General features: G+C 57.6%; 1 protein-coding gene across 1 annotated transcript in view; it reads left to right on the top strand.

Moving 5' to 3' along the window:
* Positions 1-256: 256 nt before the first annotated feature.
* The window catches only part of VSTM2L (V-set and transmembrane domain containing 2 like), a 36655-nt gene continuing 24446 nt past the window's right edge, over positions 257-12465 (top strand). The window contains exon 1 of the mRNA XM_004430415.3: positions 257-484. Coding sequence (XP_004430472.1) covers positions 364-484 — 121 coding nt within the window. The 5' untranslated portion in view covers positions 257-363. The remainder of the gene's footprint in view (positions 485-12465) is intronic.

Below are 12465 nucleotides of genomic sequence, written 5' to 3'. Positions count from 1 at the left end.
CAGCCTGGGCAAAACTTTGATGATAAATCCAGCGGCAGATCCCTCCGCCGCCGCCTCCTCCGGGCGGGCGGGAGGCAGCGGGAGGAGGGGGTGCGGCGGCAGCGCCGAGCGGAGTGGCCTTCCGCGGAAGGGAAGAGTCCCGCAGTCAGAGGCGGCCGGCTGGGCGTGCGCTCGCTACCCGCAGCCGGGGCTGGGCCGGAGGCGGGCGAGGGCTGGGGCCGGGGCCGGGCCGGGTTCAGCCGGCGAGGGGCAGCGGCCGGAGCAGGGCAGCCAGGCCGCGCCGGGCAGAGGACGGCGGGCGCGGGGTCTGCGGTCTCCTGAGCCCCGATGTGAGGCGGCGGCGCCCCGGCCCGAGCGCGCGCCATGGGGCCCCCGCTCGCCGTGGCGCTGGGCGCCCTCCACTACCTGGCACTTTTCCTGCAACTCGGCGGCGCCACGCGGCCCGCCGGCCGCGCGCCCTGGGACAACCACGTCTCCGGCCACGGTGAGTTGGGTCGCCGCCCCCGCGGACTTCCCCACCAAACCCCACCCCCGGCTGCGCCGCTCCGACTTGGCGGTCTCCAGGCTCAAACCCGCACTGGCCGTGGCGGGAATCCCGTGGCGCCCCCTGCCGGGGCCGTGGACTCGCCCTGGCACCCTGGCCACCCCTGCGGAGGAGGGGGCACCCCGTGCGCACCCCGGATCCCGCTCTCACGGGAAGCCGCCTCCTCACCACACACACACTCGCGCCAATACACACACCTCCACGACCACAGAGATATTAACAGCCACGGGCACACACACTGCTTTCTCGCACTCACAACTACTGTCACACGTCTCCAGACACCTTCTCAGATCCCCCTCTTCACTCATAAGCACTCACCCTTATGCCCACTGCACACACACATCAGGCACCATGCTGGTGGGCACACACCCTGCCAGCTGGCACCCAGGCTCACACACTCTGCACAACTCTTGCCTGCCCGCCCGCCTGGAGACACGCTGGCAAATATACACATACTTGTGAACACACTTTGCTCGCCCACCCTTCTCTGCCCATCTGGCTTTCCCCTTTGTGGGTGTATCCCCACAGCCACCCTTGTCCCCTCCCTCTCCCCACCTGTCCCTTATACCACTGGGAAAGGTCCTGGAGGCCAGAAAACCCGGCCTCTTGAGAACTGGTAGCCTGGGGCTGCAGCCGCCGCTCTTGGGTGGGTGGTGTCTCAGGGATGAAGGCTTGGTGAGAGCCCCTCGAACAGCCTGGAATAGTTGGGATTGCTGCTTCCAGCCAGAGTGGTGGAAGGGGAAGAGGGATGCCAGGTGCTTTTGTTTGCCTCTGGGTTGGGCAGGAAGCCCCTGCCATCCTTCTATAGGGTACCCATCCTCATCCTCGGCCTGGACTAAAAGGTGGGAAATCTCAACTCAGCCGCCGTGGGAGCCGGGGAGCAAGCCAGCATTCCCAGTATTGATGGCCTGAGTGTCAGAAGCTCCTTCTAGCCCCAGAGGAGACCAAGTTGGCAGCAGAGTTGGATTGTCGGAGGCTGGCAGCTGTGGGGGCTCCCCCTGCCCCTGTGAGCCAGGCTCCAGTATGGGGGCTAGGGCATAGATGAAAATGGAGACCCTTCCTCCAGCCACCCCTTCCCTGCAGGGGCTCCCAGTTTGGCAGGGGTGCGGCAGCACCAGTGCTGGGCACTGAATGCCCAGGGCTAGGGGGAGGTTCGCACAAAGGGCAGAGAACTGGGTGATTTATTCTAATGGGAAACAGCGAGGGCTGTGTGTGTGGGGTGTAGATAATCAAAGAAGGCTTTGCTGGGGCGTCATGCATGAGTGGGATTCCTCCACGGGGTAGGGGGGCTTTCAAAGCCCTTCTCAGGGTCTCTGCTTTTTGGGAACCACAACTCCCTGGATCCTTCTGCCTTACCATGTTTGGTAGTAACCGCTCTGTGTATCATTTATGCACCCTTCATATCCCTCATCTAATTTCTTCCGGCCTGGCTGGAGCGGTGGTACATAGGAGAAGGGTTATTTTGATCCTCAATTTATAGGTGGAGAAACCAAGGCTCAGAGAGGTGAAGGGATTTGCCCAAGGTCACACAGTGCGAGAGTGGCTGAGCTGAGACCGGCCCCAGGGTCTGTCGGGCAAAGACAGCGCTTTTTCCAGGACATTCATCTCCCTGTCAGATTCCCTCCCATTAAGGGAGACTGGGAATTCCTCCTTCCGCTCCCCTCCTCGCTCCGCTCAGTTCCTTGGCACGGTTGGAACTTACACTACGAGGGTTTTCCAAGAAGGGCTTTCCTGAGTTTGCAGTCCCGAGAGATCCGAGGACTGGGACTCTGAGGTTTATGGTCATCCCGTCCCTGGAGCACCAGACCCAAGGATTCGGGTGCTACTCTGTCATTCCTGAGGCCCCGAGGAGGCCCCCCAGAGGGAAGCAGGGTTTGCTTTTGTGTGGCAGTCTCCTCCTGCTGGTGCCAGGCGTGCTTAGGGGCACAGCTCTGCCCCGCCAGCTGTAATGTACCCTCTGAACCCTAGAAAGGTCCAGCTAAGGCCCAGAGGAGGGGCTAAAGAGAAAGGACACAGCCCTGACTGCTGGGGAACCTGGCTTCTCTCACCGACGCCCTGCGTGGCTCTGGGCAAGTGAGTCACCCCTCCAGGGCTCCTTCTATCGCTCAAGAACGAGGAGGCTGGGCTGCTCTGCAGGGGCAAGACTGCCTTCCGTCAACGTTGCCAGGTTCAAAGTCACCAAGTAGTGGATGCGGAGGAGTCCCCGCGGCTGCCCCTTTGCGGGGCCGAGCACCCGCCACCATGGGAAGGGTTGGGAGCCACTCACTTAATCACAAAAAGAAACTGTTATTAATGATAGTGAGACGCGGCAAATAAGTGGGTCATGTCTAATAAGCCATTTGTGTTCAGGAGGAGAATACCAATTTGATAAAAGCTGTGTGTGCTGAAAAAGCCCAGAAATTGCTGTTTAGCAGATTGGAGCCTGATCGTTTCATTATTCCTGGGCTCCTCGTGTCCTCAGCTGATTCAGGAAATGTGGCTGGGCTAAGGAGGTGTCTCTATGTCTGGGCTTGGGGGCTGGAATCAGGGGCTCCTGGGGAGGGCCTCATTGACCCCAGCTGCTTGCTGGTGGCTCAGCTCTCCATTTCGATCTGAGCCCAGCCTGGCCGCCAGGCTAATGCCTTCCACCCACCCACCCGCCCACCCTGGGCTTGTCACAGGGAGAGCCCGCCGTCAGATGGGTCCACAAGGACATCTGTCTCACGTCCCATCTCCCTGCTGTCTCACTCAGCCCACGCCAAAGAGGTCTCTTTAACGGCCTGAGGACTGAGTAGGGAGTGAAGGGTGCACGACTCTTAGGGAGGCATCAGGATTTGGGGGGCTGGGTGGTGATCGTCAGCATCGCACCTAGTAGGTACTCAATACATGGCAGCTATTGTGATTTTTCCTTATCGGAAAGGGTTAGTTCATTGCCGTGAGCACAGCAGGGATGGGAGGAAAGGGAACTGACATTTACGAAACTCCTGCTGGGTACTAGGAGCTACAAACCCCTTAACTCACTAGGCTGATGTTATTCCTTCAAGGCTGGTGTTGCACCTAAGAGGAAACTGAGGTTCGGAGAGGGCCAGTGACTTGCCCAAGGTCACTGAGTCTGTACAGAGAGCTGGAGAGCTGTGCCTGGAATGAAGGCGTGTTTCGAAGTTCTGGGCCTGCCTCCTCCAGGGCAGCCTGAGGCTGGCTTGGCTGGTCATGTGATGAGACTTATTCCTCTGCACAGCCCCTTCCAAGCGCACTCCCTTCCAGCTCCCTGGAGAACTGGGAAAGCAATGGGTTCCACCAAGAGGAACCAGCTGCTCAGAAAGGTGACAGGATCTTGCTGAGGCCACATGCAAGTTAGAAAAAGGCAGCTGGGCTGGGCTCCTTCTCCAGGTCTCTTTCCAGATCTTGTCCAGGCCGGGGGTCCAGAAGGCAGGATCTTCGTGAGGATCTTTGCAGAACCCCTGCCTTGGAATCACCCAGGGAGTTTGTTAAAATGGGTGCCCCCCCCCCCGACCCATTAGCCAACATGATTGTTGATGGGATCCTGGAATCTGCATTTTAATAAGCTCCCCAGATGATTCTCGTGCGGCCTGGAGTTTGGGAGCCGCTGCCTGAAGTGTTCACCCACATCTGATGAGACATGTAGGGATAGGAAATGCCTGGTGCCAGGGGCTGCTGGATTCATTTGGTTTTGCAAGGGAAGGGGAGGTCCAGGCTGGACCAGGTATGTAGACCCGGAGAGGAGTCTTACACTGCAGCAAACATCCATCCTCCCACCCATGCCCAGCTACACACACACACACACACGGCCAGCACCTTCAATTATTAATACACCCCAGTGCAGACAAAGATCCTGGCTTGGCCTGGCGCTTTGTCCATTGAGTGATTCACCGTCCTGAGCTTCTCTCTGTTGCCAGGAGGGAGCAGCGGGGTGCTGGGGGAGGGGTGGGGCCACTGGGCCATTTGGCAAACCTCCTGTGCACTGAGGAATGACTGGCTTTCTTCCGTTCCTTACCGGACTGTTGGTATCTCACCATCAATAAGCTGGTGAGTTTGGTGGCTGGGAGATGGAGAAAATTGAGTGCTGTCTTCCGAAGGTTATGATGTTAAAAATGTGTTCGCTGTTGTCTCGGGCGTTGGTGATTGTTCTATCAATTACGCCCGTAAACACTCCTCCTTGAGCTGAGGGTTTCCTGGCCTCCTGTGGGGAATTGGCCCTCACAAGCGGTTTTCCCCAAGTCCTTCACACCAATTGGTTTTGACACCTTGCCTATCAGCGGCTCCTGCAGCCTTTTCTCCAGGCAAGGAGCTGAGGGCCGCCGGCAGGATGGGGATTCAGCTCATCGCCACGGTGACAGCAGGGGTGTCAGGGAAGTCTCCTTGCACACAAGCCAGCAGGGTCAGAGGTGCTGGGAGACTGGTCCGTTCCAACCCACCGGCTGCTGGGGCAGGAGATAGAGTACTTGGCACGAATCACCGAGGCTCAGGCGGAGCCAGCGAGGCCCCTCGGAGCATCCTCCTCAACCTCTTTCACAGAGGAGAAGACTGAGGCCACAGGCAAGGGAGCATTTGCCCCAAATTGCCTGGGAGGTTAGCACTTGGCTTTTGGTATCACCTTATCCAAGTCTGTACAAATAGAGAAATATATGGAAGCAAATGTGTATTGAGTGTCACACCAGGGTCTTAAGTGGCATCGTCTCATTTGATCCTCACAAGAGCCCTCAGAGGAGGGGAGTTTCCCTAGACCAAGTATTTATGAGGAAACTGAAACTCAGGGAAGTTAAGAGGCTGGCCCCGGGTCGCACACCCAGCAAGTGTCGGAGCCCGGATTTGAACCCAGGAATGCGGCTCTAGGGCCCATGCTCTCAATGCTGTTGAGTCCCCGAGGGGAGGATGGAGAGGCCCGTGGTCACGAGATCAGCCCCATGGTGGAAGGAGTGTGGTGACCACATTCCATGCCTGGGGTCTGCAGCAGCGGAAGTGACAACCCCTCGAGCAGAACTCTGCCTCGGTGACCTTCCAGCTTCCCTGGGAGGTTGAGAAAATCACATGGGTGGGGAGAGGGGGACGTGGTGTGAACAGTGACCCACGTGAGGGGTAGGTGTCAGAAAGAAGGGGAAGGTGGTGGCAGGAAGCAAGGCCACCTCCTCGTGCTTGGCCATGACCTTGGACCTTAGGGACGGAACCAGCTGTTGATGGGGTTGTGGGAAGAGTCTCTCAGCCCCGAAGGGAGTTTGGGGCCAGCTGGGCACACAGGGGCCCATCCATTCGTTCATTCCCCGCCGGCTTCCGGGCCCCCTTGCCACCCCTGCTGTAATGGGGGGGCTCCAGGACAGGGACGGGGCAGATTCCCTTTTGACCTGGCACCCACACAACGCCCAGCCCAAGGAGCTGGCCGGGAATGAACGAATGGATGGGGAGGAGGACAAGGCAGAGGTCTGAGGTCCGAGTTCTTAAGCTTTTGCTAATTCCAAGTTAATGTAGTTTTAAACATTCACATAATTTTAATTTCATAAGGAACCCATGTTTTTAGTAGAAAAATCACAAAATTGGAGCCCCTCCTCATCCCTACTGACCATGGCAAGGACATCCTGGGGTGGGTAAGGCTGATTTCACAGTGCAGTGGGCAGACCCAGGTCCGGCCCCTTGGGGTGCACGTGAGATGCTGCAGCCCTGAGGGTAATGGGGTTCCAGAGAGTGTCCCCCCCTCCAAGCCCCCGAGGAGACTCTTCCATCAGAATAAGGGGCAAGGGTCTCACTAGGGAAGAAATCCACCCTTCTACCAGCTAGGGAGCCTGGGATGCCTCTGGCACCCGCTGCTGTGGAGAAGGGAGGTGGGGATGGGGACGCAGAGGGGCCCCCTCCCCTTCCTCAGAGTGGGCAGAGGACTCTCTGGACTCAGTTCCACCATCCCCAGGTGAAAGTCTTCTTCAAGATCCCCAGGGCCCTCAGCAAGACTGGGTCCTACCTGAGAGATGATGGTAGGCAAAACCCAGACAAACCTCTTACATTTTAATAGTTATGCATTTATTTTAATGTGGATTAGAAAAAATATAGCCAGCATATCAAAACTGTGATTTCACAGATGTGATTGCTTAGGATGAGACTAACAGGGATATTAAAAAATAGTGGGTTAGTTTATAGAAAACATTACAGACGTAATCGTCCGGGTGGCACCCGGGCACGTCCGAGTGTGGGAATGAGCAGCCTGGGGGCGTGCTGGCCACAGGGAGCCCCTCCACCTCGGACTCCGTACTCCTCATACTGGGAACTGCTGGCCTCACAGGGGCTGCTGCCCCATACTGGAAGCTTGATCATTCATTCGTTCTTTCATTCATTCAACAAATATCGATGGAGTACGTGCCATGTGCCAGGCTCTGATTTAGCCACTAGGACATATCAGTGAAGAAGACAGATAAGGTTCTTGCTCAAACAACTAAACCTACATTATATATATGTATAAATTGTGATAAGAGTTAAGAAGCAGGGATGACATTCATCCTGGAGAAGGGCACTCACCTCTGGGGCAGTGAAGGTGTCCAGTAGTGAGCTCCCTGTCACAGAAGGTATGCAAGCTGTACCTGACCGGGTGTTAGCTGGGGATGTTATAGAGGGGATTCCTGCCTTATTCCCCAAAGGAGCAAAGACTGGTGAAGTGGGCAGAGAGGCCAGAACACAGAGAGGGCTTAATAAAGATCTGTCACACAGCAGTTTAGTGCTGGTGCAGGGACGAGGGCCCAGGTGGGCAGAGCTCCCGACTCGGAGGATGCCTGGCTTCACAGGGGGACGTGGCAGGGGTGGGGTCCTTCTCTGTCCTCTGTGTTGAGGAGTGGGGCCAGTGGCTCCTTGGTGACTTCACTTCAGCTCCGAGGTAAAGCGCCAGAGTTGGGGCAGGGGAAGGGGACCCTGGTTTTCTACCCACCCTCACCCTGCCTTTGCCTTGCTGGGTGGCTTGGCAGTTCCCCGCCCCTCTCTGGGCCTGTTCTCCCACCTGAACAATGCTGAGTTCGCCTAAGCTCTGAGTCTCTAGAATTCTTCCGTCTGTATCCTCCCAAACCCTCTCGTTTGTCCTCCAGTGACCAGGTGAGGATGGAGGCGATGGTGGCGTGGAAGTCCCTCCTGCGTGTGGTCTTAGCCCTCAGTGCATTTCCCCTGTGCCTATCGCTTCCCTGCCTCCTCTCACTTCATCCTCACCCCCCCTGTGAGGAGGGCGCTCCCACTGTACAGATGAGGACGCTGAGGCTTAGGAGGGTGAGGTAACCTGCCTGAGGACGCACAGATGTTGAACGGCAAAGGCAGGCTGGTGTCCAGCTTGTGGGACTGCAGAGCTGGAGTTCTTAACCTGCTTCTCTGTCCTGCTCTTGGCTGCCAAACCAGGTGTGAGTGTGTGTGTGGGGGGGGGCAGGTGCTTTGTCTGGAGCTGCGCCCTGGCTTCATCGGATTCTCTCAGGGTCCGTGAGGCCAAAATGCTGGAAAGGCCCGGGTCTGGTTGCAGGAGCGCCGGTCTGAGAGTCTCGGCTCCTGGATCCGAGTCCAGCGCTGTCAGTGGGGGTGGTGGGACCTGGGTGTGCGTGTGACCCTGGGTGTGCTGCCTGGGTGACCTCTGAGGGGCTGGTGTTTTTGTCTGAGCGCATGTCTGGACTGAGTGTGTTTGGGGTCTGAGGAGCTCTGGCAGGGTGGGAAGGAGCCTGGGTGGTCCTTGAGTGTCCTGGCCTAAGGGCCAGGCTGGCGGTCCCTGCCCATAGCCTTTGCTTCAATACCAGCCTCCCCGCCCCCTCCAAGCTGGGCCCTTCGGGACATGAGGCATAGAGGCTCTGGGAGCATCTGGAAGGTTAGGGCTGGAGCCGGGAGGGGGCCTTGCTCAGAGCTATCAATTAGGGGCTGGCAGTGCCCATCTGTGGCAATGCTCTGCCTGCCCCCCCCACCCCGGATCTTTCTCTCCCCGGGTTTGTCTCTCTCTGTGAGTCTCTCCCTCTGTCTCTTCCTCTTTTGCTCTCTATCTCTGTCTTTCAATCTCTCTCCATCTTTGTCTCTTTATCTGTCTGCTGGATCCATCTCCCTCCCTTTCTCATCTCCCCCACCTCGGTCCTCCCTTTCTGTCTCTCTGTACACACACACACATGCACACATACACACTCCTCTCTTCAGATGACGACTCAGGATTACACATATGTATCTGTGTTTCATGATGACACTCACACAGAGCAGACACTCAAGAAATGCCAGCTGAATGAATGAAGTGAATAAATGAATGAGTGACCGAATGGTGAGGCTACAAGGGACACAGGAGCTTGTCTAGACTAGTGGCTCCTCATTTTTTGTTCTCACAATCCTCTTGAGAATCTGATGAAAACTGGATCATTTCCTCAGGAAAATGCCACTCTGTGTTGCCCAGTTTCAGAGGGTTTGTTGAGGCCCCAGAAGCCCACCTCTGGTTCTCAGGGGAAAAGCCTTCATTTCACTGGGGAGGAAACGGAGGCCCAGAGCGGAGCCAGGGCTGCCCCAGGACCAAGTGTGCCCCAGTGTGCGGCAGAGCCAGGCACGGATCTGGAGTCCTTCCCTCCACTGCAGCCCCGGGGACCTGGGGCGGCCTCTGGAACGAAGCTTCAGTGACTTTCCCCAGCAAGTCCTTTGTGAGTGTCTTCAGGGGGTGGGTACTGGGGAGAGATGATGGAGGACAGTAAATCTGAGATGAGAGCCCAGGAACAGAACACGGACAGGTGAGCCATCCGGAGGGAGGTCTCTGGGGGTTCCCAGTGAGAGTGGTCGCTGTGTCCTGGTGCAGTCAGGGAAGACTTCCTGGGGGAGGTGGGCTCCTCCTCGGCCTGTATCCAGGGACCGCCAGGACTGAGAGGAGACGTCAGAGGCCAGTATGGAGCCTCGCCTGACTGCCTGGGTCTGGCAGGGCTTCATTTGGAGAGTCGTGCGTGTGTATCCGGAGAAGCAGGCTGCAGCTAGAGTCGCTAAGGACAGGCTGTTCTTGACCCCAGGGCAGGGGCAGCCCTGGAGGGTTTCTGGGTGGGAAAGGCACAGGGGGTGGCTGCTGTTTGGGGGGATATGGCCGTGTCAGTGAAGTGGGGGTCAAACAGGAGCTGGAGGCTGGAGGGGCTAACAGAGGAGGAGAGGCTGCTTTCCGGAAGGAGCTGAGTTGGCTGGGGCTGGGTGCAGAGTCCAGGGGTGGTGGCAGCGTGGGCTCGGGAGGAGATGGGAACTAGTGTGTGTGCATGTGCGTGCGTGCGTGAGTGTAAGTGCACTGGCTTCCCTTCTAGTGCCGGAACACACCAAGCTCCTTCCTCCTCAGGGCCTTTTCCCGAGCGGTTTCCTCCACCTGGAAGGCTCTCTTCCGACCTCTCCTGTCTTCTGGCTCTCTCCTTCATGCTTCACAGACCTGCTCAGAGAGGCCCAGGACCCCCTGTCAGAACCTTGTCACAGTTACCAGCAGGCCCCCCAGGCACCCATCAACACACCCATCTTGCGGAGGAGGAAACTGAGGCCTGGAGAGGTGCCGTGGGCCTGGCCCCACACTGAGTTCACAGCAAGGGAGCAGAGCCCAGACTTTGTTTTCCCCCAGCCTGGCGTGTGAAAGGTGTCTCTTGGGGTTGGGGTTCTTGACTGAACCCCCTTTCTCAGAACCCTCAGGCCTGGTTCCCAGCTGAGGGCAGAGAAGGCAAGAGCAGACGGCAGGGTGTCTGTTTTGCTTTGTGAGGTTTTAAAAAAATCATTTCTGGCCTTGGAGGCGGCAGCAATTACGGCCAGCTCGCTGGGGAGCTGTTTGCCGCCTGTCACCGGCCCGGGAAAGGGTCCCTAATGGAGGCCCGGTGGCCAGAGCGCGTGGTAGTGGAAATAGCGCTCAAAACAAAGCCGCGCTAATGGTCTCCTGGCAGGCAGAGGAGAGGGAGGGGGAGGGCTGCTGGCTGACAGCTGATGGGGAGGCCTCTGGGCCGGGCCCCGAGACTCACCAGCTGTCTCCTTATGCCCCCCAGAGACCTTGGCAGTGGTCCTTGAACTCCAGCTAGGCACTGGGTGCCCCAGCCCCATCCTGGCTCTGCTGCTTTCTGTTAAATCCCCTCCCAGGCAGAGGGAGCAGTAAGTGCAAAGGCCCTGTGGTGGGGCAGAATCCTTTCAGCTAGGGATTCTCCGGTTCTAGAATAGTCCTTATGTTTGAAAAGGCCAGGCTAAGCTAGTCCTCTAGGTGGGGAAAAGGGCAGTGGGAGCCTTGGGGAGGGAGGAGGTGGAGCACGACCACCCTGAGAGAGGCAGCGTGAATAGCAGCCTGATCCTCTCCATCATATGATGCTCTGTGGAGCCCATTATGTGCCAGACATTTACAGGTATGTATGATCCCCTGGAGGCCCCACAATACCCATTTTACAGGGGAGGAAACGGGCTCAGAGATGTGCAGTGGGTGTTCAAATCCAGGTCAGCCTGATTCCGGAGCCCACCTGTTTACTGCTGCAACCCTGGATTTCCCAAACACAGTTGGGCAGGAGTGGGAGGGGACACTAGGTCCCAAGTGGGGCTGGGTGTGACCCAGGCCAGGTCCTGGGGGGGGCGGCAGCATGGCCACTCTACCCTCTGCCCCCGCCTGCTGGGCACCCCGGAAGCTCTGTCTGGAGCATCCTTGGGGTCTGCCTCAATCTCTCCCCTCCTGTTCATCTCTGCACCGGGCTTTCGGGTGCCCTCGTCTCGGCCTCCCCTCTTCTGCTCTGCTCTTCATGGGCCAGGCCCTCCCGGCTGTGCCCTCGGTGCCTCCCCACACTCCTCGCTCCTCTTTCTCCGTCTCGGTGGATCTGGGGCTGCTCCTTTCTGGGGATCTGGGCAGCCGCTCATCCCTGTGACTCAGCAGCCTCCCTGTGCTTCCTCCGTTCACCCCCTCTGGCCCCCGCAGGCAGCAGGGATGGGTACATGCCTGGGCTTTGGGGTCAGACACTCTCGGGCTCCCACGCCACCGCTCTGAGCCTCACCAGCCATCACGTCAGGATGCCTTCTCCTGTCCCTGCTCCCCGACCCCGCTCCCTGCCCCGTCCCGGGCTCCCTGCACCTTCCCACCCTTACCTCTCTCCCTCCCAGAGCCTTTCACTCCCTGTAGCCCAGGCGTGTGGGAAGAGGAGGCGGGAGTTCCGCTGGGGAAACCTGCTCAAGTCCCACTGTCCTGCAGGTGCCAGAATATTTTCCCTGCTCCTTAAATCTCCCTAGATGGTAATTCCCCTGCTGTCTCCCTCAATATGTGCCGGTGGCCTTGGGAGGCGCCCCGCCCCCGGCCGCTGGCGCTGGCACTGCCCACAGCCGGCCCTGCTGTATCGGGCTGCTGGCAGGGGCCCTGGGCCAGTCCCCCCAGCTCCGTGCCTCAGTTTCCTCACCTTTAAGAGGAGGAGAACGATAGTGGCTGCTTCCCAGGTTGTTTTGGGGATTTGGTGAGATATTTTATTTTATTAAAGAAACAGCTCTATAAAAAGGAATGAGAGCTGATATATGCTACAGTGTGGATGAACCTCGAAAACATTATGCTAAGTGAAAAAAGCCAGTCCCGAAAGGCCACATTATTTTATTCCACTTATGTGAAATAGGCAAATCCATAGGGACAGAAGGCAGAATGGTGGTTGCCAGGGGCTGGGGGAGTGGAGTGTGACGGCTTACTGGGTACAGGGTTTCCTTTGGGGTGATGGAAATGCTTGGGGACTCGATAAAGGGGGTGGTTGCACAGCATTGTGAATGCACTAAATGCCACTGACTTGTTCACTTTAAAATGGTTGATTTTATGTTATGTGAATTTCACTTCAATTAAAACTAACTAAATGAATAAATAAAAAGGAGACACCTCCATGGCACATATTCATGCCAGGCAGTCCACTTTATAAATGTCAATGCCTTTAGTCCTCACAACAACCCTATGAGGGGGGTTTGTGTGTTTTATCCCCATTTTATAGCTGACAAAACTGAGG

The sequence above is a fragment of the Ceratotherium simum genome, chromosome 21, assembly GCF_057802395.1.
Source record: "Ceratotherium simum simum isolate JZ-2026a chromosome 21, ASM5780239v1, whole genome shotgun sequence".
Taxonomy (NCBI): Eukaryota; Metazoa; Chordata; class Mammalia; order Perissodactyla; family Rhinocerotidae; genus Ceratotherium; species Ceratotherium simum.
Note: the sequence above shows the minus strand (reverse complement) of the source record. Positions and strands in the feature narration are given on the sequence as shown.